We start from the raw sequence: 25,769 nt of genomic DNA on the forward strand, positions 1-25,769 counted from the left end.
CTGTTTCCGGCCCAGGCAGCCTGGTGGATGCAGACACCCTTTTTCATCCGGAGCTGATTTTGTTACCTTTTGTAGTCAAGGCCTCATGCTGCAGGGCACCTGGCCTAAGATGACGAGGGCTGCAGGGCACAGAGCTCCACATCCGGCCAGGCGGGGCCAAACTGGGACTTTGCTTCCCCCCGCCCCCCCGCCCCCCCCGCATCCTTCTTGGGAGGGGCACTCCAGCCGGCTTGTCAATCGTGGCTCCTGTATCTATGACAACTACACAACTCATTTTCCCTGGTCATTTCCATTTAAAATGCGCTGTCCTTTTGTTTGCACGGGTTCCTGTGTCATATTTGGTGTTCCCATTTTTAGTTGGGAAATAAGACACTGCATGTCATTCTACCCACGGGCCTGAATGGGGCTGCGGAGAACATCCACGACTCTAAGACCTATGTGGGCAGCAGAAGTAGGGCAGTGGGGTGAGAATGCGCAGGCTTTGGGGTCAGAACGCCGGCTCCGGGTTCTCCTTGTGTCCCTGAGCCCTCCTCTCCCGGCCTCCCCTTCCCCACTTGCAACTGGAGGTGGTAATACCTGTCTGGGCCATCACCCTGCAGACAGCAGAGCAGCCCGCACGCAGTGACTGTTCGCATCTCCGCGCTGGGGGCTCAGGAGGGAGCAGGTGCGCCCCGCGGGCTCTCCGCACGGAGGGATCGGGAAGACCCGGATAACCCGGCCGCCGGCCTTGCGGGAGAGCTGGTGGGCGCAGTGCGGGGGACGCAGCTCCCAGAGCCCGGGTTCTGAACCTTCTGGAGCTCAGGTTCTTCGTTTCAAACTTGGAAGGTAAGGGCCCCTGTACGGGGGTGTCCCGAGATTAATGGAGACGCCACGCGGAGACACCGCCGGGGCCGGTCGGACGCTCTGGACGCCGTAGCCGCCGCTCCCCAGCGTGCACGACGACGGAGGGACGCGACCGCACGGGTGCCCCAGCCCAGGAGAAACGTTAGGGCCCCGCCGCCCCGCGAATCTCGGGGGCGGGGTGCTCTCTCCTCCCTGGGCGCTGCTGCAGGGCGAGCTCAGGATGTGGACAATCGAGGGGCACATGAGCATTTCCTCTATGTATCTTCTTCCTACTTCAGTTTCCAGAAAGTGCAGGAGAAGGGCTGGAACCGGCCACCTTTGGGGTTAACGCCTGTAAGCAGGAGGCACGGGCAGCACACTGTCCCTTTAAGGCGTTGAGCCATGCCGAGGCGTTCTGCTCCTCTCCGCTCGCCGTAGCTGCCCTCCGAGAGGCCGGCTTTGTGCGTTTGCCCCGCCCCAGCAGTCCCCGCCCCGCGCGCGCGCGCACGCGCACTGTTGCTCCCCGCACCGCCTAGTTGAGCTCCCGCCCAGGCGGCGGCCGACGCGAAGCCTTGAGCGCCCGCCCCCGTCCCCCAGCCGCCCGGCAGGTAAGTGGTGACTGCCCGGCCGGCAGGCACGCCCCGGGGGTGCGGGACCGGGACAGACGCTAGCTCCCCCCGCGCCGCCCGCCGCCGCACGTGTTCCGGCAGGCCCGGCCCGGCGCCGGTTCAGCCCCGCCGGGCCTCCCGGCGCAGAAGCCCCGCGCCCGCCGCCTCGCCTCCGAGTGCCCGCTCTGCGCCCCTCCTCCCCGCCGAGCGACCGGGCCCCGGCGGCCCCCTCCCCTGACCCGAACCAGCCCCAAACGGACCCGCACGGACCGCCGAGCCCCGGGGACCCCCGGCTTCTCCCGCCCCCAGCGGTCAGGTGACAAGCCCCCGGACCCGGGACTGCGACTTCCTCCTGCAGCCGGCGTGCGTCCCCCGTTTGCCTCCAGAGAAAGACCTCTGGGCCACCGAGCCATCCAGTGCCTGGATGTGGCGCGCTGTCCGCTCTTCTCTGCTGCAGAGGCGCCCTCACCCTAACCAGCTGCTCACCCCCAGCCGGGGGCAGCCAGGCCCCATCTCCCCCCGCGCGAGCCCGGGGCCCCAGGGGTGCGGGGCTGCCGGCATGAAGGGAGAGACCACCACGCTCTTGCTGTGGAGTCTCAGACCCCTTCTAGTCTGGCCTGCGAGAGCCATTTTGGGGGATGTGGAAGATGCTCCCTGGTAGCCCTCTCACCCCGTTTCTACCCGCCCAGGTCCGCTGTCGACATTGCCTCTGAGGTTGGCCCGGCCCCGTAGGAGGCGGAGAGGTAAGCCAGAACGCCCGCGTGTCTGAGAATCCAGGTGGGATGCGGAGAGCCGGGTTCCCTCGCTCTCAGTGGGCCTCGTTACCGCCAGTCTTCCCACACCCAGCGGCCCAGTCTCTGGGGTGGAGCCTAGTAATTTGCATTTTACTCCGAAGCTCTCCGAAGAAGTTCGGACGCTCAGCCTTGGGTGGTGTGGCTCACCTAGGTCCCAAGAGGGAGCAGGTAGCAAGTGATCTGGAGCCCGGCTGCAAACGTTGAGTCGAGAAGTTGTGTTTCTAAAAGTTTGCTGAATTTTTGTGTTGGTTTTTTGTGTGTTAATGTTTTGCTGGGAGGGGCTGGGCACCTTTCTGTAAGACCACCTATTGTGTGTATCCCCAGCTCCTCACCTGAGGGCGGCAAGCTTGCGGGAGTCACAGCACACCTCCTGGCGGGTCTTGATTTTTACTGTAGAAGGAGCTGCTCAGGCCTCTGGGCTGCCCTTTCCACCCCACGTGGAGCCTCTTCAGTTCCCACTGGTGTTTAGGTTGGACGCGCCCCGGGCTTCCCTCCTCTCAGCCCTAGTTGTGGTCTGCCTTTCTCAGATGCTAGGTTCTGTGAAACAGACCATCCAGCTCTCGTCCTTGGCTCCTTTCCCCCCACTTGTCCGGCCCACCCAGGGGAAGGCAGCACCTGGGTTAATTGGCACGGCCTGCTTGCGCTAAAGCTAATCACCAGGTAGGCAGCGTTTCCGGAGCGCCAGCTTCGTGCCAGCACTTTGCCCCCCCCCCCCCCCCCCCCGCAGCTTTATTGACCTGCCCCTCCCCTACCCCACCCTACTGCTTGGGCTTCGAGTGCTGCAGGATCCGTTCCTGGGCCGGGATCCTTGCTGCAGGTAACCCGCTGTGGCCTCACGGGGTGCTCTGCACAGCTGTGTTGCATTGTGATTTCGCTCCCCTCCTCTTGGATGAAGACTTGGGGATGTGTTCTTTTTGATGGCTTCTGTCCCGCCTTGGTGCGACAAGGAGCCCGTGCAAGCTTCCAGTTTTAAGCGCCGAGCTAGAATTTACAAGGTGTGCACGCATTGGATTAACGGTGGTGTCAGCTTCCGGGAATCGGCTGGCCAGTGATGCTTGCAGGATGTCTTGGTGGCTCTCCTCTGGAAAGGCGCCTTCCCTCGTTTCAGAGTCACCTGGTGTGCTTCTGTGCCACGTGTCCAAGTCGCGGAGTCTAGTCCTGTGATAGAGGAAGCCAGTCTCTTACCATGCAGCATTTGAGGGGTTCCCGTCTTCATGCCGAAACCTAATTGAGCTGCAGTCTCTTTCCCTCCTCTGCAGTGAGTTTGCTTGCAGAGTGTCCTTGCGTACTTCAGGTTGCTTTTAGGAAGCCTAGCGCTGGCGACTCCAGCAGGCGGGGCTGGCTCCAGTCTGTGCTTTTCCGACTGTGTCTTGTCGTTGCTTCACCAGGGATGGAGAACCTCTCGGCTGTTAGCGTTTTGGAAGCAGCTTTGTGTCTGCCGCCTACACGTGGTGACCTTGGAGTCCCCGGGAGGTGTGGACCACTGGGGCCTGCTCTTGTGTTTTCAAACGTGGCTGTTAGCACTTTTGCATCACTTGGGATGCATTTAAGGATTTGGATGAGTTCCCAAACTTCTGCACCCCGTAGCTCAGTCTCCTGTAATTTGGCGTGTTGGCTTCCTGACAAGAAGTCTTTGGTTGATTTTTTTTTTTTTTAAATGTATCAAGGACTCTTTGAAGAGAATTACGTTTTGTCTGCCTGGACTGTGCTGCATTTCAGACATGCGGTAACAAGATAGGAAGCACCCCTGAAGGTGGGTCTTGGACTCTGATCACAGAAGGGATGAGAGCAGCAGAGTACCTGCAAAGGACTAGCGAGGAGTTACGTGCAGAGGACCCTTAGTTTGGAACGGCACCTGCTACAGGGCTCAGTGAGGTGGTCAGATTTTTAAAATTCTTTTTCCTGGAAATTAATTTTTGAAGTGTGGTTTGTCTGTTGGCCTCGGTCCCCCACTGCAGGTTTGGATTAGCAGACAGCCCTTGCCACTGTGCGTCCTCCACTCGGAGCTGTGAACTCTCTACCCGCGTCGCCCTGCCTGGTGGGCTGCAGAGCCATGGCAACCGAGGAGAAGAAGCCCGAGGCTGAGGCCGCCCGAGCACAGCCCACCCCGTCGTCGTCGGCCACGCAGAGCAAGGCACGTCCCTGCGGGCTCCTGGGCACGAAGGCTGGGAGACCCTCGGGAATATTTCACGCCCGGAACTGTTTCCCCTCCCCTCCCCACCCCCCACTTAAATATTGCCAGTTTTTGCTCCAAACTACATTCCCAGCCAGTCCAGTGCTGATGTGGGCCGTGTCGGGGATTCCCAACCTGTCACCTGGGGAGGGGGCTTCACCAGCAGTACGCATCCTTGGTCTTGATCGTAAGAGGCTGTGTGGGACCTGGGAAATGCCTCTTGTTCAGCACCTCGCCCCTGGCCCGCACAGTTCCCTGCGGAGGGCGGGTGTGCAAACCCCTCCTGTAGACCGCAGGCGGGCCTCTCACCAAGGGCGCAGGCCTTCAGGTGTGCGTCGGGGAGCCTGACCTCGGGTGAGTGGGCTGCCGAAGCAGGGCTGGGGCTGCCAGAGGTTCCAGCTGCACTGGCGGGACTGCCTGGAGGGCGGCCTGGGTGACGGGGGCTTCAGGAGAGGCAGGGCTTGTGAGGGGACGCGCGGAGCCCGGGGTTAGGCGGGTGCACCCTGGTGGACGAGGGCTCTGGGAAGCGCCGTCACAGGGTAGGTGTGAGCGTGAAATTCGGCCTGGGCGCCAGCTCCACACTGGCGATCAGTGGGTTTGGACAGTGGTGGTTACTTTTCGCTGACTAGTACTCTCTCTTGAACAGCCCACACCTGTCAAACCAAACTACGCTCTGAAGTTCACCCTGGCCGGCCACACGAAAGCTGTGTCCTCCGTGAAGTTCAGCCCGAATGGGGAGTGGCTGGCGAGTTCGTGTAGGTGCCCCTGGGGCTTCCCTGCGTGTCCCCTCGATGTGCCCGTGCCGGTTGTGATTCTGAAGGGACGGGCCTGGGCCAGGGGGGAGGCCTGGGGGTGGGTGCCGAGGACCGCGGCTCCCTAGGGGAGGCTGTGTTGTGGGCAGCCCAGATTTTGGCCCCTGGATGACTGGAGACCTCAGTTGCTTTTCATTCCTTTTTTTCAGCTGCAGATAAACTCATTAAGATTTGGGGAGCATACGATGGGAAATTTGAGAAAACCATCTCTGGTCACAAGCTGGTAGGTCTCAACCTGGGCCGAAGTTGCTGCTGGACGTGGGTTGGGGCCCATCTCCGGGCTTGTCAGGTTAAGATTGAACCTCCCTGCCCCCAATTTTTGGGATAGTTACTTGTCTCTTGGGGTTTTTTTAATTAGTTAATTGATTTTTGGCTGCATTGGGTCTTCACTGCTGTGAAGGGGCTTTCTCTAGTTGCGGCGAGCAGGGGCTACTCTTCGTTGTGGTGCGCGGGCTCATTGCAGTGGCTTGTCTTGTTGGGGAGCACGGGCTCTAGGCACACGGGCTTCAGTAGTTGTGGCGCACAGGCTCTAGAGCGCAGGCTCTAGAGCGCAGGCTCAGTAGTTGTGGCTCACGGGCTCAGCTGCTCCGCGGCATGTGGGATCTTCCCCGGACCAGGGCTCGAACCCGTGTCGCCTGCATTGGCAGGCGGATTCTCAGCCAGTGCACCACCAGGGAAGTCCGCTTCTTGTTTTTCAAGCAAATAGTTTTGACCAGATGAGTTTCTGCCCAGCTGTGAGGCCTGGCAGAGCCACGGAGACCAGGCTTCTGGGCCCGGCCTGCGGGTTCAGGCTGTTTGGTCAGCACGAACCAGAGGGCGTGGCCTGCTCAGTTATGTCCAGTTGGACGTTGAGGATTTGACTTTTGCTGGCTAATCCCGTTTTGCCGAGGTAGTGACTGTGACCGTGTGTTTCCTCCCCCAGGGAATATCTGACGTGGCGTGGTCCTCAGATTCTAACCTCCTTGTTTCTGCCTCAGATGACAAAACCCTGAAGATATGGGACGTGAGCTCGGTGAGCTGCATGGGCCCCTCCTTGGGAAGCGCGTGCGTTTGGGGAAGGGGCTCGGGGTGGGACTGCGTTTGGGGAGCAGCTGTGCTTGTCGTCAGAGGGGCTTTACAGCTGTGGCGGGTCAGCTGCTGATGGGTTTAGCCTGACGGCTGACATTTGAAGAAACAACCACTGGGAATGACTTAGTCTCACAACACTTCCTCTCAGGGAAAGTGTCTGAAAACCTTGAAGGGACACAGCAATTACGTCTTTTGCTGTAACTTCAACCCCCAGTCCAACCTCATCGTCTCGGGCTCTGTGAGTTTGGGGCCTCCCCAGGGGCGGGGGTGAACCGGGGGCCGTCCTGGGCTGCTCTGGGGGCTCGGGGGCCAGCGAGTCTGTCCCGTCCGAGCCCCCGGAGAACCACTGCCACCTGCCCCTCTGTCTCCAGTTTGACGAAAGCGTGAGGATATGGGACGTGAAGACGGGGAAGTGCCTCAAGACCCTGCCCGCGCACTCGGACCCCGTCTCAGCCGTGAGTGCCCCCCGCCCAGCCAGGTCGCGGTGCTCGCCCGACAGCAGGGCCACGAGTGGAGACTGGGCTCAGGGTTCCGTGCCCATGGGAGGCGGGGCGGGGAGGCGGCCCTGCCCGGAGGCTTGCAGAGCAGGCGGGAGCGCGGGCAGCGTGGGTGTTGCGTGGAGCCACCTTTGGGTGGGTGGGCAGAGGGCCCTGGGGGCCGGGTGGCCCAGTCGTGGGTGAGGCGGTGGGAAGGTGGGGCCCCGCGAGCGTGCTGCACGCGCGGTCCAGGGCTGCTGCCAGCGCACAGGATGAACAGGCAGGGGTTAAACTACATGCGTGTCATAAACGGCTCCATTTACAAACGGCCAAAGTATTTCTTTGCCAGCGAAGGGCCCGAAGTGGTTTCTTAGCCAGGTTTGCCTTTTGGAAAGTGGAAGGGGTCACGTATAGATAGTTTGTTCTCTGTTAACGAGGACATGGTCCTCCTCAGGTTCTAGGCTTGTGGAGGTGAGTGACTTTAAGTGGCTTCAGCCTTGGAAGCCCTTTGTCCAGCGGGGCCGTGGGCAGATCCCTGACCCCCTGGGGGACGCGTAACGTGTGCTGGTCGAGGCTGCCTGGCGCGGTGCTGGCCCTGTGTCACGGCCGGTGCCTGCGGCTGCGGGGAAGGCGCCCCTGCCGTCTGGGCCCCGGGCCCTCCTGAGTCTGTGCCGTCGCTCCTCTGTCCTCTGTGCTGGGGGCCCCGTCTGAGCCGAGCTGGCTTCCAGACAGGCCGCAAATGGGCATGTGTGAAGTAACCAGGAGATAGTCGGAGTGAAGGCCATGAGTTGAAAGAGTTCTGTCTGTGTTGCAGTGGTCAGGGATGGGGCTCTGATCGCAAACGATGGTAGGATTTTTAAAGTCTTTGCTTCTTACAAAAGTAATGTGTGCTTATTTTTAAAAAAGGCAAGAGGCAACGTAGCGCGTAGCAAATCAGAGTCTTCTGAGCTCCCATCCTCAGAGGCAACTGCGCACAGCTGGCAGCTACCGTCTGGGGGTTTCGGTTTTTTAAGTGCGTGTTTTCCAGCCCACCCTCCCTTGTCGGATGGCGGTGGTGCTACGGGACAGCGGCATCCTGCTCCAGCTTGCGCACCGCAGAAAGGTCTCGGACACCTTCCGGCTCTGTGCCTGCAGGTGTTCGATGCTCTCGTCGTCCCCCTGGGGACGCTGGCTTGTGACTTGCACTTTATGGAGAGAAGTGCAGCGCACGTCTGTTGAACAGCCTTGCACGCTTGTGCCACAGCATCTGCGGGCAGGTGTCGGGGGAGCACCGGGTCTGCGAGCGGTCAGCCTTTGCAAGGCCAGTCGGGGATCAGAGCCCTCAGGGTGCGTGGGCTTCCTGCAGTCTTCTGCCCCCTTGAGTCCAGCTGCTGTCCCCCTGCCTGGACTCCCCCATGTCAGTGCTTTCCTGAGGTCCCTGCTGTCCCCTTCGTCCATCCCGCCCCCTCTCCGTAGCTGCTGGCCTGTGCGTCTGCCTCACTTGCCCACTCTCTCCCTCCACGGCGCGCCTGCAGGTGTCACCTCCAGGGAGCTCAGCGGCTGTCCGTCTGAGTCGGGACTTGGCGTCCCCACTGGGGTCTGTCTGGCCCCCCCCTTCCTTCTGGGTAGCACTGACTTTCTGGCCGTCTTGCCCCTCACACCCGCGCGCTGGTCTGCCAGCGTGTGCCGGCGGTGCTGTCTGGACGTGGCTGGAACAGAGCGGAGCGCGGCCCTGGTGGGGCAGGCTTTGGGGCCCCGTGTCAGCTCGTCATCACCCAGCGAAGGGGCTTGGATCAGATCGTAGTTTGCAGGTTCAGAGGGACGAGTGTGATGAGATCCGCTGCTGTGAGTTGTAGGGAAAGCGGCTTCGGGAGGCTGACGAGCACGTGGCTCAGGAGTGGGGGGAGTGGGCGCCGTCAGCACCGCCGGGGGAGCAGGACGAGGACGGTGACGGCGGCCCTTCACGGGCCACGCCATCCACGTGGAGGCCGCCAGCCACACACGGCAGCACCGCAGGCTGAGACATGCAGGAGTGGGCAGTACGTAGGCTTCCAGCTTCTGAAGATCCAGTGCAACGGAAAGAACGTGAAGTGTCTTGTTTATGACTTTTAGTGTCGGTTACGTGTTGAAGTAGTGTTTCAGGTATATTGGGTTAAGTAAAAACCTGTCAGGTTTGTTTCACCTGTTAACTCCCCTGCCGCAGTGGCTAAGAAGTTTAAGTGGCACACGTGGCTCCGTCACGGGCCCCTCGACGGTCTGGACGGTGGTTCTCCAAGCGTGGTCCCAGGACCACCTCTGCTGGGAGTGTGCAAGACATGCAGATTCTCGGGCCGGCGCTGGGCTTTGACAAGCCCTCCAGGTGCTTCTGCTGCACGTGGGCGTGTCCCCTGGGGACGCCTGGCACCGTCTGGACATGTTGAGGTTTTCAACAACCAGGTGCTACTGGCATCTCGTGAGTCAAGGGCGGGGGAGCTGCTACACGGGACAGCGCATAGCAAAGGAGTGTGTGAACCGTGTGTCAGTGGTGTGAGGACCAGACGCTGGTCTGAACCGTGGCGGCAGGCGGGCAGCCCCAGCCCTGTCCCCGAGAAGTTGACCCGGGGCGCGACCCCCCATGGGACAGGCATCACACGTAGCAGGAAAGAGGGCGTTCCAGCGGGGGGTGTGTGTTGTAAAAAGGCTTTTCCTGCCCAGGACTCGAATGAAAACGATGGGAATTGATGAAGAACTCTACTTCTGACGTTGTGATTCCTTCTGTATACACTGAGGTTCAGTTGGAAAAAAGAAAGAGGACAAAGGCAAAGGCAAACCACTTCTGAGGAAGGGACTGCTCACGTTGCCATTTCTTTATCAGACGGTGTATCTCGCCTGTCTCTGTAGTGGGCAGTTAGGCATTCAGATACGATAACTGGTGTGGAAGTGTCACAGGTCGGCTTCTGGGCCCGGCACCCGATCTGGACATTGCACCTCTTCCCGGGCACAGAGTTTGGAGCAGCCTGGATCTTGTTCCTGCCCCGTCTGCAAAGCTCGAGTGTCGCAGGGGTTGGTGTCCGGGCCCTCGGAGCAGGAACCGGGCCGTCTTGTGATTCTGGGGGTGCTCAGCGTTACGCGGCTGGGAAAGCTCCGGAGTGTCTGAATAAGCGGGCATCCTTCTCCTGACTTCTCTGCCTTGTTCGATGGAAGTCGGGGAAGCCCTGGTCCCACTGCCCCCACGGCCATGCGGGTCCACAGACACGCTCTGGGCAGTGGGGCCTTCACGGAGCCAGCAGGTCTGGGTTGGTCGAGTTTGTGATTTAAATACTCAAGACGTGTTTCGGGGTTGGTTTTCTTTCTGTGGTTCAGTCTTCCGTCGTGAAACAAACTGACGGTTGCTTGAGACACCAGGTAAAAATGACCGTTTTATCCACGCTGCTTGTGGTCTGCGTTAGCATCCTTGGGAAATCAGAACTTAAAGCTCGCTCAGAATGCAGCAGGGTGCGTGTCCCTTTGTCGGGGGCCGGTGAACGGAAGGCCATCCAGGTGAGGCGCAGTCTGTGTTGATGCTCTGAAAGTAAGTTTCTTTTCCCCCCTCCCGCTCCTTCATCCTCAGGTTCATTTTAATCGTGATGGATCCTTGATAGTTTCAAGTAGCTACGATGGTCTCTGGTAAGTGAAAGAGCTTTACTTCGTTGAGTCAGCAAGCGTTTAACGGCTTCCCCTTGCACCGTTGTGCCTCCGGGCGTCCAGCGGAAGCGTCTGCCTCGAGGGGCTTGGGCAGGCGGGGTGGCGGTGAGCGTGGCCGGGAGAGGGGGCTCCTGTCAGCAGCGAGGCCCCAGCCGGAGACGCGGGGAGGCGCTGCTGTCCTGGACGTGGCTCCCCGTGGACCCTGAAGGGGGCGCGTCCCAAGCTCGTGGCGCTGGTGGGGAGGTGGAAGGAAGGTGTGCTGACGTGAACGTCCGAGAGTGTCCATCGGGGCCGTCAGGGTCCTGAACAGGTGGATGAAAACAGGTCCCGTCACGGAGGGTGAGGAGGAAGGGTGGCGGGGGCGAGACATCCAGTCTAAGCGGATCGCGCTCGTGGCCTTGGCGCTGGTAGTGTAAGTGCCCTGTGGATGCTTTAAGAGACGCGAGGGAAGACGCGGAGATAAGCGTTTGAAATTTAACGCGGCCCACGTGGGTATAAAGCGTCAGGAGGTATCTGGACTTGGAGGGTTGCGCGTCACAGCTCACCTGGTTACCGGGGAGGGGAACCTGGGGAGGGGGTGGGGCGGCAGCAGCCACCAGCCGGACCGATGGCCTGAGAAGGACTTCCCAGCTACGCGGGAGAAAGACAGGGTGGCTAGAAATTTGTCTACATTTAGTGAAAATAAAGTAGAGAAACTCGAGTAACATAAGTGATAATGTGGAAGAGTACCGTGGAAGAAACGGAGCTCAGGGTGCTTGCTGGGCGCTTACCGTGGGGGGGCGGGCTGAGCACCCCCAGGAAAGGCTGTCAGGTTTGGGTTAAAAGCCTTTCTGACTCTTGTTGTTTTCAAGAAACACACCTAAGACAAAGTGATGAGTCAAGGCTCGGAAAAGAAGGGTGGGCACGTGGGGTCGGGCAGGTGGGAAGCAGAGACCGAGTGTCAGCCGGGGAGACGCTGACGGAAATGCAGCAGGTGGGGCTGACAGGAAGGCTGAGAAAGCTCCGGCACCAGCCCCCACGGCCGCCCGAGGCTGTACCGTGGGGTACAGGGAGCCGAAGTGTTTGTGAGGGAGTCCAGCCTGCTGCTTCGACTGCGACAGCAGGGGGCTTGGGGTTAGCGGGGCCGAGCGATGCCACAGGCTGTGTATCTGCTACAGAAGTGCTGGTTTTCTTAAGCGTGTGGCACGTTCTCAGAATTGCTTGTGGACTGCCTCTGAAAGCTTTCTAAAGAAGTCAGGGGAAAGCAAAGCAGGCCAGAAAAGTAAGGGGAGGAAAGTTGTAAAGTTAGAAGGCGGAGAAAGGGGAAAGTGACGGAAATTTACATAAGCTGTATCCTTCGTAAGGCCCACAAAGTGGTCAGCCTTCATGAGCCTAAGTAAGGAAAAAGAGCAGAAACGTGCAAGACTAAACTAGAGCGGGGACGGGGATTCCCGGCGGCCCAGCGGTGAGGACTCCGCGCTTCCACTGCCGTGGCCCGGGCTCAGTCCCTGGTTGGGAAGCTGGTATCCAAGGTGCGACCCATGGCCAGAAAATAAAAAATATAAAGGGGGTGGAAAAGAGCAGTTTCGGGGGGATGAGGGACGAGCAGGAGGATGCCTGGCCCACCTCTGAGCAGGCTGTGTAGACGGGGATTAATTCCGACTCCCTAAATTGAGCAAGGGGGTCACCATGGCGGAGATTGGAAAAAGCGATTCAAGGGCTGAAAACTATATGGGCCCTATGATTCTACACTGGAATTGGGTTAAGTGACAGAAACTGCTAAGGCTGCTGGAACTGGACCGCAGGACAAGTTGGGGAGCCCCCGGTTCATTTCTGGGTCCAGCATGACCTAACTCCCCAGCTTGACTGCTAGTCCAAAAAAGACAACCACGGAGGACACTTCACTAGTGAATCTTGAGGTCACAATCCCAGGAAAATGTTACAAACTGAGTCCACAGTGTGTGGAAGAGTAGTATTTCCTGACCAAGTGGGTTTGTGAGTCATGAGACGATTGTAGTAATGTGCCAACCAATAGGAAATTGAAAATCTAATAATTATACCAAGAAATTGGAGGCAGAGATCCGTATAATTTTCTTACCTGATAAAATCCGGCAGCCATTCCTAATGAAAACTCCAGCAACATAGGCCAGTGTCACAGACTGTTTAACAGAAACTTAATAATCACGTTTATAGCAAGTGGTTAACGTGCCACATCCATTTCTGCTAGAATCGGGCAAAAGTCATGCCCATCTCCTTCAGCATTTGGTGCTATTTGGAATTTCTAGCTAACGCGGTAAGAAGATAAAGTCATCGTGTGAAAACTGGATAGAGACTTATCTCTCTGTAGGTGGAACATTTATATGTTTTTTTTTTTTTTTTTTGCGGTACCCGGGCCTCTCACTGTGTGGCCTCTCCCGTTGCGGAGCACAGGCTCCGGACGCGCAGGCTCAGCGGCCATGGCTCACGGGCCCAGCCGCTCCGCGGCATGTGGGATCTTCCCGGACCGGGGCACGAACCCACGTCCCCTGCATCGGCAGACGGACTCCCAACCGCTGCGCCACCAGGGAAGCCCTGTATGTTTTTTAAGACTTAAAAATCACGTATTTGTACTTTACAAATAGGGACTCATTTAAGCCTCACAACAGTCCTGTGACTCGGGTACTGGATGGTCGCCATCCCCGATCCGCAGTTGGGAAGCTGAGGCAGGGATAAGCCCCTGCCCGCCATCCCCGAGCTGGTCAGCGAGAGAGCCAGGGTCCGGAGCACAGCTCGGGCGCTGGAACCCGGGCTCTGAGCCACCGAGCCTGCCGGTTGCAGAACGTGGACGGGCGCTTGGTGGGGTCACTGTTTGCAGATTGACAGTGTTTCGCTATCCTGGGAGCTACCAGTTAGTGGATGAGCGCAAGTTCCCCCGTAAGAGTCACAGAAGCATCGGGGTGCTTAGAATGCGATTAACGAGAGAGCGAGGCCTGTATTCAGGAAATGGTAAAATGTAACCAGAGGGACACAAAGCAAAGAGGGAGGGACGGGGGACCAGGCACGTCCTCGTCCTGGCGGTGGGGAACGCCCGTCTCCTGGGCTGGTATGCTGTAAGCGGTTCGATTTAGAACCCCTCCAACTAGATAAAGTGAATTTAAAATTCTTAGAGAAGCGTAAACTGAGTTCTCTGCCAATAGAATTAAAACAAACAGCGAGTGGGGGAGTGATGTTTCTGGGTGTTAAAACCCGAGACACAGTTACTGCGGCCCCCAGGGCGGGATTGGCTCCGAAGGGCTGCAGGTGGGACAGTGAACGCTTGGGCGATAACCCCTGCGTTCCCGTTACCTGTAAAACCCGCGTGCCCTCGACCCAACGCCCGCCCCCATCGCTGGGCATCTGTGCTCCAGAAGTGTCCGCGCAAATACACCGCCATGGTTCCCAAAACAGGGTGTTGTGTTGGCAGAAATCACAGAAACACTGAGGTTGCAGCGACGGGATACCTGGCGCGTCCCGTTGGGGAATAGCGGCCCTTTGAGTGGGTTCTCTTGCTCCTGAACTAGGGGACGTCCAGAAAAGTGCCTACGATATCCTGTTTTTATAAAAAGCACTCTGCCCCAGGGACCGTGTGCTTGGCGGGTTTTCGCGTGGAGAGCCCTGCAGGGACGCAGGTCGGGCTGTTGGCCTCGCGGCCGTGGGTGTGCGGAGAGGGCCGGTCATCCCCCCCCTCCCCAGCTGTCCCAGCTGTCGCGATGAGCGCGCTGCTCCGTGGTGAAGGCAGCAAGAGCACACGCGTGCCGTCTGCACGTGCCGCGCCTGTTCTGGTCCCCAGGGCTCAAGGGAGTGGTTGTGAACGGTGACTGGAAAAGCGAGATAGGACTGGCTGTGGCTTGGTCCTGAAACATCCGCGTTGAGAGCCGTGGAAAGTAGGAAGCCGCTTCTAGTCACCTGCTGTGCTCGTTGCTTTGCAGTCGGATCTGGGACACCGCCTCGGGCCAGTGCCTGAAGACACTGATCGGTGAGTACCGCCGGCTCCTGCTTGCAGGGGGGCCGCGTCCCAGGGGACAGTCTGCCGGGTTGGCTGTGGCGGCTTCTCCCACGCTTCCTGCCCTCCATGTGTGGTTCTCTGGAAGCCTCCCTCTCTCCCCGCTGGACCTACTCCCTCTGGGAGGGCTCCCCCTCTCCTGAGCGGTTCCGGCTCCCATCGCTCCTTCCTGATTGGCTCTCCCTTCTGGCCTCGCGTGGCGCTGCCCGGCGGTGTCCTCTGAAGGACCCGCACGACCCTCGGACTCTGCCCGTGCTCAGCAGACCCTTGTCTTCCTCCCCGGCCTTGCGGACCCTCCGCTTGGGTCATTCCTTCAGCACATGGGGTTGAGCCCCTGCCCTCAGTGAGCCCTGTCTGCTGGGGGTGCGGAAATGGGGGGGAGGAAGTGGGCAAGGGGCCCCGAGGTCTCTGCACATGGGGCTGGGCTGTGCCTTGGGGAGGAGGGGAGGGCGGCACGGAGTGGAAGGACAGCGTGGTCTGGGCGGCAGCTGGTGCTGCTGGGCGTGGGGGGTGTGTGGCCAGAGGGTGGCCTCGGGCCTGGGAAGGCAACGCGAGAGATGGAGCCCTGGAGGGGTCCGGTCACGGACTCGGCGGGCAGGTCTTTGCAGTGTCGCGTTGAGCAGGCAGGGCCGCCAGGGCGGGGCGCCCACCTGAGCTTCCTGCGCCCGGCTGTCCTGGGAACAAGCGTGGCTGTGAGAGTGCGCTGGGACCACCGTGACAGGACACCGCGGGCTGCGCGGCTTCAATAGCAGAGACCCGTCCCCACTCCCTGGCGGCCAGATGTCCAGGGTCAGGGCTGGGCCGGGCCGCTTCTCCCGAGGCCGCTCCTTGGCCTTCTCAGCGTGCGCTCGCGTGGTCGTTCGCTGCGTGGGCTCCTGCTGTCCCCACCTCCTGCTCTGACAGGGACGCCGGTCAGACTGGCTTGGGCGCCCCCCCGCCCCCGCCCCCGCCTTATTTTAACTTAGCCCGCCTCCAGGATGCTGTCTCCCAGGTGCCGGGCTAGGGCTTCAGCAGGAGAACCGGGGAGGGACACAGCGGCCTCTGTGGTTTTCTTGCTCTGCGAGGGGGGCCACCCTTCTGACGCGCGACCTTCCCCCGACCGCGGCATCTCTCTGTGTCTGTCGCGCTGTCTTCCCCCCCGAGGCCTGGGTGGCCACCTCCGCCCGGCGGGAAGTGTCCTCGTGCCCAGACGGCCGAGCGCGGGCAGTCCCTGCAGCCGCCCCGCAGCTGGGTGGGAAGCCGAGGCCAGAGAGGTTGACGGCCGGCAGCAGCGAGCGGTCTGGGGCCGGGCCGGGAGGGGCGGTGGGGAGCCGAGTCCCGTCCCATTTCTAACCTCGGGTCTAGGGCGTTAGAACCTCGGGCGTTGATGGGCAGCCCCGCGGTGCTTCGCCGTCGGAGCCTGGTTAGACCTCTGGGCACTGCCTCCTGTCGTCTGAGCTGGGGCGGGGGGGGGGGGGCCTTCCGTGTGGCCCGGCGACCGGGTGGCCCTCGCCTGCTTCTCGTGGCATTTTCGGTGTCGGGGACCAGCTGGAGGGAGCAGAGGCCCCCGGTGCGCGGGGGGCAGGCCTGGGCCTCCCGAGGTGGTGATGCGCGTGCTGCTCCGCGCCTGGTGCTCGGGACACGTGGCCGCGCTGGCCCCCCCCAGGGCGCACGCCCAGGGCTCTCCTCGCTCAGGCAGGGACACCCTCCTCCCAAGGAGGCGTGGGACCGTCACAGAGCCCCAGCGCCTCCTGGGCGTGTGCTCCCGTGCCAGCGGCTGAGAGGGTGGCAGGGCCTCTGACCCGCCTTCCCAGGGCCACCCTGGGGCGTGCGCTCTGACCCCAAGTGTTGGGAGCAAGGGTGCGCTGTGACGTCGCCAGGGTTGTTTCCGGGGAGAAATTACACGCCTTCCGCTATAACCATGCAACCGGAGAGCGCCTGCCTGAGCCACTGTGTTCTCAGGGGGATAGTTTCTCGGTTTAGCTGGGTGTTTGCAAACTCCCTCCTGTGAGGCAGGCGATCCCGAGGCCGACTGGCCGCAGGGCCTTCGCTCCCGAAGCCCTAGTGTCATGGGGTCACTGGGAGAACCGGCTCTCACGCTGGCACGAGCAGTGGGTGAGGGAGGTGGCCGGCCCTGGGGGACGCCCGCGAGGGGCGGTGTCGGCGCAGGTGGCGGTGAGGGAGCCCCCCCTTCCCGGAGAGCCAGTGCCCCGCTGGCAGCCGTCTCTGTGCTCCATGCAGACGATGACAACCCTCCCGTGTCGTTTGTGAAGTTTTCTCCGAATGGCAAGTACATCCTGGCCGCGACCTTGGACAAGTAAGTGCTTCCATCCCCGGCGTGGCGTGCGGCCAGGCCCGTCGCCCCCCAGGGCCGGATTCCCAGCGTGAAAGACGATTCATCCCGCTGGGGCTGGGCTCCGGACGTGGGTGCCACGCTGGAAGGGCCTGTCTGTGTGGGGGCTGGATCTCAGGTTGTTGGCTCCGTGGTCACCGTGGCCCATCCTGTCTGAGGTGGTGGCGGGCATGGTGGCCTCGAGGTGCGGGGCCCCGTTCTGCCCGGGCACCCTGCTTCTCCCCCGACACGCTTCTGGGCAGATGTCACTGGCCACCGGCCGCCCTCCCGGGAGGTGGTTGGCGCTCGGCCTCCTGTGCACCGTGGGCTGCCCTCAAGTGGGCTTGCCGGGTCGGCCCCCATGGGAGGAGGAAGGACTGCCCTGGATGGGGCTTCTCCTGTCCCTTTCTGGCAGCAGCGAGGACCCCTTACTGGCTTAGGGACACTGAGTAGCTTCCTTTAGAAAAGCGTCCTTGACCCACAAATGCTGGAGGCCCCACACTCTGCTCGGGTGTCCTCACGGTCCCTGGACGCCGTGCGCGCGGGGCACCTGCACCCGGAGGGGGTGGGGCGGCCGTGGCGGAGCGCACTGACCCGCCCCCTCTGCCTTGCAGCACGCTGAAGCTCTGGGACTACAGCAAAGGCAAGGTGAGCGGCGGGCGGGGCTCGCAGAGGGCTCGTGTGGGGTCCTGGGCTGTGGCCGGAGGGGCCCAGGAAGCGGCTCTGCACGTTGCTTTGGTGCACGTTGCCTGAAGACTCGGGTTAAAGCTGGACCTGGGCGGGTTGTGCGGGGGTGGGGGGCCCCGGTGCTCTTCAGAGCCGTCCAGTCGCTGTAAGATGCCTGGACGGGGGCAGCACCTGGGCTGCAGGGCGGTCGTGACTGAGCTGACGTCCCCTGGCCGTTTCAGTGCCTGAAGACGTACACGGGCCACAAGAATGAGAAGTACTGCATATTTGCTAATTTCTCCGTCACTGGAGGGAAGGTAAGTCGTCTCCCGGCTCAGGAGCTGCTCCCGGCCCCTTCCTGAGACGGGCCTTGTACTCTCACCCACAAAACAAACAGGAATTTCCTGTTTTTTAACCAAAATGAAGTCACGCCACACAAAGTGCTGATGACTCTCACTTGTTTTGGGGTGTCCTGTCCTGGCTGCTTGGGGCCCGCAGGCTCCGTTGTCACGCCGAGGCCTCCTGGGAGTCGGTCCCTGGTGGGTTCTGGTCCCTTGCAGGCGGGCGGCCCTCGCCCAGCCCCCAGGCTCAGACTGAGGAGCTGATGGTGACGAGCAGCCCAGCCACGACTGACGGCAAATGTCAAACGTGGCGACGGAGTTGAGGAAACAGCTTCTGTCCCAGAGGCGCCTCGAGACGCGTGGCGGGCCATGCGTCAGCCTCTGCACGGGAGGAGGGCAGGGGCTCGGGGCCCACACGGGGGCGGGTGTGCCGTGGGGTGCAGGGTACTGTCCGTGCACATGTGCGCCCTGACCCTGCTCTCTCCCCCTTCGTCTGTGACCAGTGGATTGTGTCGGGCTCGGAGGACAACCTGGTCTACATCTGGAACCTGCAGACCAAGGAGATTGTACAGAAGCTTCAGGGCCACACAGGTGAGCTCGGCATCTGTGCCGCCGCCCTCCTGCGCCTGGTGCCCCGGGAAGCCCGACCCAGCGCACGTGGGCACCTTGGGCTGCCTCCGCTGCCTCCTCTCCTCGCCCGCGGGTGACTGGGGGACGCTGCCCGTTTGGGGGCTGCTTGCGGCGGGGGGGGTGGGGGTGGTCTGGTCCCGGCTCCCGCAGCCTGAGGCCACAGCCTTTAACCTCTTCTTCCTGTCGGCCGGGCTGCCCGGCCCCATAGCACATGCGGGCGCTGTGGCCTGTCCTGCGTGGAGGTGGCGTGGGGAGCGGGGATGCCTGCCGTCACCCCGGTTGCCCTCCGGGCCGCTGCTCTTCCCCCGTGCTCAGTGGAGAGTGGTGTTGAGCCCGTTGAGAATCAGATCAGAGTGACGCCCTCCTCCCTGCGAAGGCAGCCCCGCCTGGGAGCAGGGCCTGACCCCGGAGGCCAGCACTGGCCTTCGGCCTCCATCGTTGGCCTGTTGCTTCTCCTCTGCTGTGCGGGCAGGACGCTCAGAGGCTTGTTTGAAGCCACTCAGGCCACAGGGAAAATTCTGGGGTTCATTTTATTTAAAAGCTACAAGCGCATTAACCTGACCAACCCCAAGTGGCAGCTCGCGGGATCTGCTGTCCCCGCCCTGGTGGACTCGCAGAGTTGGCCCCTCGGGGCGTCCTGGGGCCCAGCGCTGGTGGAGGGGGGCAGCCCCGGGCTCTGGTCCAGGTGCAGAGGGCGCAGTGTTGACACCGTGAGACCAACAGCGGCCCCCCAGCTGTGCCCCCGGCCCGTGCGGCGCCCCAGCCTCCGGGCTGGGTTCTGGGCTGGGAGCCCCTGCCGTCTTCCTGCTCGGGCCCTGGGCTCTGTTTGCCGAGTGCACCGCGCGCAGGGCCCTGTGGGGAGGGGCCCGGTCCAAGGAAGGAACTGTTGTCGGCTGTCGTTTCCAGACGTTGTCATCTCGACGGCCTGTCACCCGACCGAGAACATCATCGCTTCGGCCGCCCTGGAGAACGACAAGACGATCAAGCTCTGGAAGAGTGACTGCTAGGCCCGCCGCGCGGGGGCTGTCGGGAAGCCCACCCGGACTGGCGGGGGCGCGGCTCCCGGAGGGGCTCCCGGGGTCCGGGCCTGGGGGCCGGAGGGGCTGGGCCTGAGCCGCCTCTGAAGACGACTTGCCTGGGGCGTGTGTCCCACTGGAGGGTTCTAGAAGTTGCTGGTGAAGTTTCTCGCCAATTCCTCTCACCGTTGGGGAAGAGTTCCTAGTCTGTGTTGTGTTCAAAGAGAGTCAACAGAAATTTTTAATTTTTTATTACAAAAAGGTGAAGTTCAATTTACCACGAGTTGTGTGTTTTTCCAGTAACTGTTCTGTACCGTTTATGCGATGTTATTACCCAGTGCCAGCGCTGTGACCACGGCTGTGTTGCTGCCACGGCTTCTGGCCGCCAGCCTGGCCCACCCGAACTCGGGGGTTGCCCCTGTCAGTGCTCAGCAGATGCCCTGGAGACACTGTCCCGCCTGTAGCAGTAGCCACGTGTCTCGAGTCTTTCTGGGAAGCGCAGAGCGGCGTGCACTGACGTCCGGGTAAAAGCCTTCTGTGTTTTGGGGTGGTTGCCCCTGTGCTGTTGGCGTGGCGACCACACTCAGGGCTTCCGTTTGTCCCACGGGTGGTCACACTACAGGCAGCGCCTCGGGCTGTAATGAAGGTGGGGTCGTGTGCGCGTGTGGCAGCCGAGTTCTCAGCAAAGCTTTCCTCCATGCGGCTCTTTTAGGAAAAGTCTCAGTTGGCAGGAGGTTGAAAGGATTTTTCTCACGAGACAGGTCCCCCGAGTGATGTGCCCACTCCTTCCTTGTCCACGCGGGGTCCGGGGCCGCAGAGGGCGAGTCAGCAGTCCCCGCGGGCTAACGGCGCGTAGATGTGGGGCCGCGGGAAGGAGGCGGGGGGCCTAGTTGGGATGGTGCCGGGGACCCTGCGACGTTGTCCTGTGGAACCTGGCGGACGCTGGCGAGGGCGGGGGTGTGGGCGCCCCGGGTCTGGGGCGCACAGGCTGGTGCCCGCCCCCGCCGCCAACCGCGGGACCCACGGGCTTGGGAGCCGGCCCCTCGCAGGGAGCTGGGTGTCATCCGCCCTCCTCGCGCACCCAGCGGCTCTGCTTGCTGGGTCAGGGGCCTCTTTCCTGCCGGCGGGAGTGGGGTGTGGGGCGCACCGGACTGCAGGGCAGTGTCGTCGCAGAGCCGCTGCCGTCCACAGGGACCCCTCCCTGCAGCCAGGCCACCCTGGGGTTCCGATCCCGCCTGTGGCCCCGAGACCTTTGCTGGGGAGGCGCGTCCCCTGCCTGATGCCGGGCGGCGGGGCCAGTCCTTGGGCTCCAGGGGTCCCTGCAGATGGGGGAGCGGCAGCCCACCCCGCAGCGGCCGCTGTGGCCCAGAGAGGACAGTCGCACCGGCGTCTGGAAACGAGCATCCCGCCGTTCCCCCCCCACCACGTGGGAAGAAGCCGTGCGGACGCTGGCTGTCGTAGGAGCGAGTTGCTCCGGCGAAAGGACCCCCGTGTCGGCAGCGTCCGCACGGGGGACGCTGAGGCCCCGCGTCGGTGGCGGAGGCCTGGCCTCAGGATTTCCGAGACCTTGAGGTTCTTTGGGTTTTGTTGGTTCCGGTGTCGGACTCGCCCCGGGGGGAGGGGCATGCGTGCAGAGTGCCGTGTCCTTGAATATAGTTTATTTTTTCTACATTTGAATTCTCTGTTGTAGATTTATGTAAAAATACATTCTCTTTTTGAAAATAAAGAATTTCCTGTCTTGTAACTGTGTCCCCGCGAGAACTGTTTACCTTTCTTTCCGTGTAGCGGCCTGTGGAGTGGAGGCGGGCCCCGAGGCGGTGCTTCCTGCTGCGCAGGCTCTGCAGTACCACGTGCGCTAGCGGAAGGTTCTTGGTCTTTAAAAAATGCTATTTTCTTACTATGATGATTATGTATTTGTGCTAATTATCAACAGAAAAAAAAAAAAAGCAAAGATAATAAATCACCCAGATGCCTCTTCCCACTAACATTTTGGGGAATATCTTCTATTATATTAAAAACAAAAACTTTATTGTGGAACATTTCGAACGTATATAAAAGTGGAGAAAATCGCTGTGTTCTATCATCCAGTTTCAAAAACTTTTAACCTCTTGTTTCAGGCATCCCTCCCTGGTTATTTGAGTATAAATCCCAAATGTTTTATAACTTAAGCAGTGAATTCATGGTATCTCTAAAAGATAATTCTCCAAAAGCATTACCCCAGTACCGTTTTCACACCTAAAATATGAATTCTTTAACCTAGTGTCCAGGTTTCCCTAGTCGTCTTAATATCTTAAAGTGTACGTGCCTACGTATGTACACACACACGTATACACCCGCGCACACGCACACAAGCTTGGTGTGAACCGGGGGCCCCAGCAAAGCCCCCGCCTGTGTTTCCTTCTTGAACCTCCGGGTTCCCCCGTTTCTCCCTCGGCATCTCTGTGGAGAATGGGTCACTCGTCCCCTAGGTGTCCAGGTCCGGGTTTGCTGCCGGCACCTCCGAGGGGCTGCCGACCACCTTCCCGTCTCCCCGTTTCCTGAGAGCCGGAGTGGACCGACCACCACCCCTCTGTGTTTAAATCGTCGGTCACGTTGCTTGTATTTACTTTGACCATCATTTAACTGGGTCCTTAAATGAGCCCTGCATTTGAAACTCACAGCAGTTCGTGCTCTGGACATAAAGGGGGAACCTGGTTCAGGGCATCTTCCGCCTCGCCTTCCCTGACCGCTCCCGCCTGCTCTGCTCACCCCACAGAGGTCGTCTGCTTTGGATCTGTCCGCTAAGGCTCTGGAATGGTCCAGGATGTGAGCTCCTGGGGCTGGGGTCCTCTCCCACCTGGATCAGTGTCCCACGGAGGACGGCTGCTCAATTCCTACTTGTGCCCCGAATGTCTGTGATGCTGAAGAGATGCACATGGAAACTTCGAAGCCACCAAGGCCTCAGACCTCAGCCACCTGCGGGACCTGGTCTGACCACCAGGTCACCTGCCTAACCTCCCCCGCCCCGTTCCTGCTTCCACGCTGAAACACACTGACAGGAAGTGGAAGCCACCTGGGTGTCCTGATGTCTGCTCCCCGGCCCTGCCCCCCACCCTGTGGCTGGGGATGAGGTGAAGGCACACCTGCCCCAGGTGCAATGATACCCATACAAGAAAGCTGTGATCCACTTTGTATTATGAAAAATGCCAAGCATCTCATTAAAGACCTAAATGTAAGGCCAGACACTATAAAACACTCAGAGGAAAACACAGGCAGAACACTCCATGACATAAATCACAGCAATATCCTTTTTGATCCACTTCCTAGAGAAATGGAAATAAAAACAAACAAATGGGACCTAATGAAACTTAAAAGCTTTTGCACAGCAAAGGAAACCATAAACAAGATGAAAAGAAAACCCTCAGAATGGGAGAAAATATTTGCAAATGAAGCAACTGACAAAGGATTAATCTCCAAAATATACAAGCAGCTCAATATCAAAAAAACAAACAACCCAATCCAAAAATGGGCAGAAGACCTAAATAGACATTTCTCCAAAGAAGATATACAGACTGCCAACAAACACATGAAAGGATGCTCAACATCACTAATCATTAGAGAAATGCAAATCAAAACTACAATGAGATATCATCTCACACCGGTCAGAATGGCCATCATCAAAAAATCTACAAACAATAAATGCTGGAGAGGGTGTGGAGAAAAGGGAACCCTCTTGCACTGTTGGTGGGAATGTAAATTGATACAGCCACTATGGAAAACAGTACGGAGGTTCCTTAAAAAACTAAAAATAGAACTACCCTACGACCCAGCAATCCCACTACTGGGCATATACCCTGAGAAAACCATAATTCAAAAAGAGACATGTACCTCAATGTTCATTGCAGCTCTATTTACAATAGCCAGGACATGGAAGCAACCTAAGTGTCCATCGACAGATGAATGGATAAAGAAGATGTGGCACATATATACAATGGAATATTACTCAGCTATAAAAAGAAATGAAATCGAGTTATTTGTAGTGAGGTGGATGGACCCAGAGTCTGTCATACAGAGTAAAGTAAGTCAGAAAGAGAAAAACAAATACCATATGCTAACACATATATATTGAATTAAAAAAAAAAAAAGGTTCTGAAGAACCTAGGGATAGGACAAGAATAAAGACGCAGACGTAGAGAATGGACTTGAGGACACGGGGAGGGGGAAGGGTAAGCTGGGACGAAGTGAGAGTGGCACTGACATCTATACACTACCAAATGTAAAATAGACAGCTAGTGGGAAGCAGCCACATAGCACAGGGAGATCAGCTCAGTGCTCTGTGACCACCTAGAGGGGTGGGATAGGGAGGGAGGAGATATGGGGATATATGTATATGTATAGCTGATTCACTTTGTTATACAGCAGAAAGTAACACACCATTGAAAAGCAATTATACTCCAATAAAGATGTTTAAAAAAAAAAAAAAGCCAAGCATCTCAAAGAGCCGAGCAAGTAGCGTCGCATTGGTGTTTGTCCACGCGGCACACACACGTATCACACAGCCGTGTATCACAGATCCCTGTGTCGCACGCCCCGCTTATGCACCCGCGCGCGTCACGCCCACACGTCAGTGTGGACAAGTGCAGCACACATCGTATAGCGATGCACCCCCGCGGACCACACGCCCTTGTGTCCGCACAGTAAAAAACAGTGGTTAGATGCCACAACGTAAGTGGCAATGCCTTAACCGTATGCGTGTTGTTAGACCCGAAGGTCTCTTCCATCCTTGTCAAGGGGAGTGCTAACCTTCTCTCCTTTCATACAACACGCTTCCAGCCTCCGCGCGCTCCCTATTTAAGAACCCGCCTGCGCACCGCCTTTTGCTTACGGCGACTTCGCTTTCGCGCCTCAGACACGCTGGTGAAAGCGATCGCATCCAACAGATAGCCGAGAATAAGTTCTTTTTAAGTCGCTATATTATTTTAGCGCGATGAAGAAACTTCTTTTTCGTGTTCTAATATATTCATAAAACAAGCCAATCAGAGGCTGAGAGGAACACCCGGAAGTCCAAGCGTCCCTCAGGAAAATAGATTCCCCCGGAAACAAAACAGGGTTGGCGCGCACTTCCTACAGCGACACGCCTCACGGAAATGGCTCGGAACTTTCTGCGGAAATGGAAGTGGTTGGTAGCGAATCAGAGGACGAGGAAGGAAGAGCCGCTCCACGGACATCCGGACGCGGCCCTGCGCTTGGAACTGTGGGTGCGGTGGGAGCCGGGGCGTGGTCTGCGCATGCTCCCAGCCTACGCCACTCGTCTTCCGCGCATGCTCTGAGCCCGCTCCGCGCCATTTTTGAGCCGACGGTTCGAACCCCGGGGCGGGACGGAGTCTGCGCGGAGCCGGCTTTTGCTCTTCCCGTCCGTCCTTTCCCTAGAGTTTTAGGATTTAAATCCGATGCTTCGGGTGCTGGCCGTCCCCGCAGTGTAGACGGTGGGGCCATGCGGCCCCGGCCGAGGCGGTGACGCGGTGCCTCCCCACGGCTGCGGGCGCGTGGTTCCCCGGCCGGACGCGCGTGTGCGCTGGGCTCCGTGCGACCGGGGGCGACCTTCCGATGAACCGCGCGGGCTGAGAAAGGCGTGTGCATGTGTGCATAAGCATATGTGCATACGTGTGCAGACACGCCTGCGTGTCCACAGCGTCCGTGCACGCCCAGGCGTCCCTGAGCGCGCCCGTCCACACCGTGTATGCGCGCACAGACAGCACAGAAGGGCAGTGGACAGAAGGGGGGGGCGGTAGGTCCAGCCAAGGGACGCTGAGCCGGCTGGGGTGGACACGGCCTGCAGGAGGCTAGCAGTGTCCCCCGTCCAGTTCTCCTTTGAGAAGTTCCCAATCAGCCGGTTAGTTACAGGTAGAGAGCTAACGAAGTGCGCACGGGAGAGCTCTGCCCAGTTTGCAGAGCATCGTGGGAGAGAAGGGAGAGAAGAGCCGAGGGCGTGACCAAGGGACAGGCAGGCAGCCACCAGGGACGGGGTCAGCTGGGAGTGGGTGTGCGTGTGCTCTGGGCAAGGCCCTGTCCTGCCCTGTGTCGGCGCTCGCAGGTGCAGCGCGGGGCCTGGGTGTCACCCCGGAGCTGGTCAGTACAGTGGGCAGCTGCAAGGGGCATCAGTCCTGTCTCAGTCACTGCTCTGTCCATCTGCCCACACCGTCCTAGCGGCCGGGCTTCCTTAGTCTCAGACCTGCGGGGCTGTAACTCTTCACTAAGGACGAGCCGCTGCAGGCCGTGCTCAACACCCACTGTGTGCCAAGGCCCCAGCGGCCCTGCGCTAACGTCCTCCCGTTTCACGCCCCTCCCCCACGAGGTTGGTGCCATGAGCACCCACACTTGATAGCTGAGGACACAAGCCAGAGTGGTTGGGTGACGTGGACATCACACCT

At 59.8% G+C, this 25,769-nt stretch overlaps 1 protein-coding gene and 1 non-coding gene across 2 annotated transcripts; one reads left to right on the forward strand and one right to left on the reverse strand.

Moving 5' to 3' along the window:
- The first annotated feature begins 401 nt into the window (after positions 1 to 401).
- WDR5 (WD repeat domain 5) lies at positions 402 to 21,103 on the forward strand. The gene is made up of 15 exons (XM_030838390.3): positions 402 to 1,430; positions 2,120 to 2,173; positions 4,183 to 4,358; positions 5,044 to 5,152; positions 5,359 to 5,432; positions 6,132 to 6,221; positions 6,426 to 6,515; positions 6,649 to 6,732; positions 10,322 to 10,377; positions 14,322 to 14,368; positions 16,616 to 16,691; positions 17,321 to 17,354; positions 17,615 to 17,689; positions 18,217 to 18,304; positions 19,250 to 21,103. Exons 3-15 carry the CDS (start codon positions 4,278 to 4,280, stop codon positions 19,348 to 19,350), a joined length of 1,005 nt encoding a protein of 334 aa, XP_030694250.1. The 5' UTR covers positions 402 to 1,430; positions 2,120 to 2,173; positions 4,183 to 4,277; the 3' UTR covers positions 19,351 to 21,103.
- A 2,934-nt stretch (positions 21,104 to 24,037) lies between these two features.
- Positions 24,038 to 24,163, reverse strand: LOC115843020 (U6atac minor spliceosomal RNA). Its single transcript, XR_004035562.1, has one exon. It is a non-coding gene; the product is annotated as a U6atac minor spliceosomal RNA (small nuclear RNA).
- Between the last annotated feature and the right edge of the window lie 1,606 nt (positions 24,164 to 25,769).

Source organism: Globicephala melas, chromosome 6, assembly GCF_963455315.2.
Source record: "Globicephala melas chromosome 6, mGloMel1.2, whole genome shotgun sequence".
NCBI lineage: Eukaryota > Metazoa > Chordata > Mammalia > Artiodactyla > Delphinidae > Globicephala > Globicephala melas.

Excerpts from the sequence above, each read along its gene's own strand:
- WDR5 (XM_030838390.3), top strand. The coding sequence starts at position 4,278 with ATGGCAACCGAGGAGAAGAAGCCCGAGGCTGAGGCCGCCCGAGCACAG. Across the intron at positions 4,359-5,043 it reads CGTCGGCCACGCAGAGCAAG|CCCACACCTGTCAAACCAAA; the intron begins GCACGTCCCTGC and ends TCTCTTGAACAG. Across the intron at positions 18,305-19,249 it reads GAAGCTTCAGGGCCACACAG|ACGTTGTCATCTCGACGGCC; the intron begins GTGAGCTCGGCA and ends TGTCGTTTCCAG.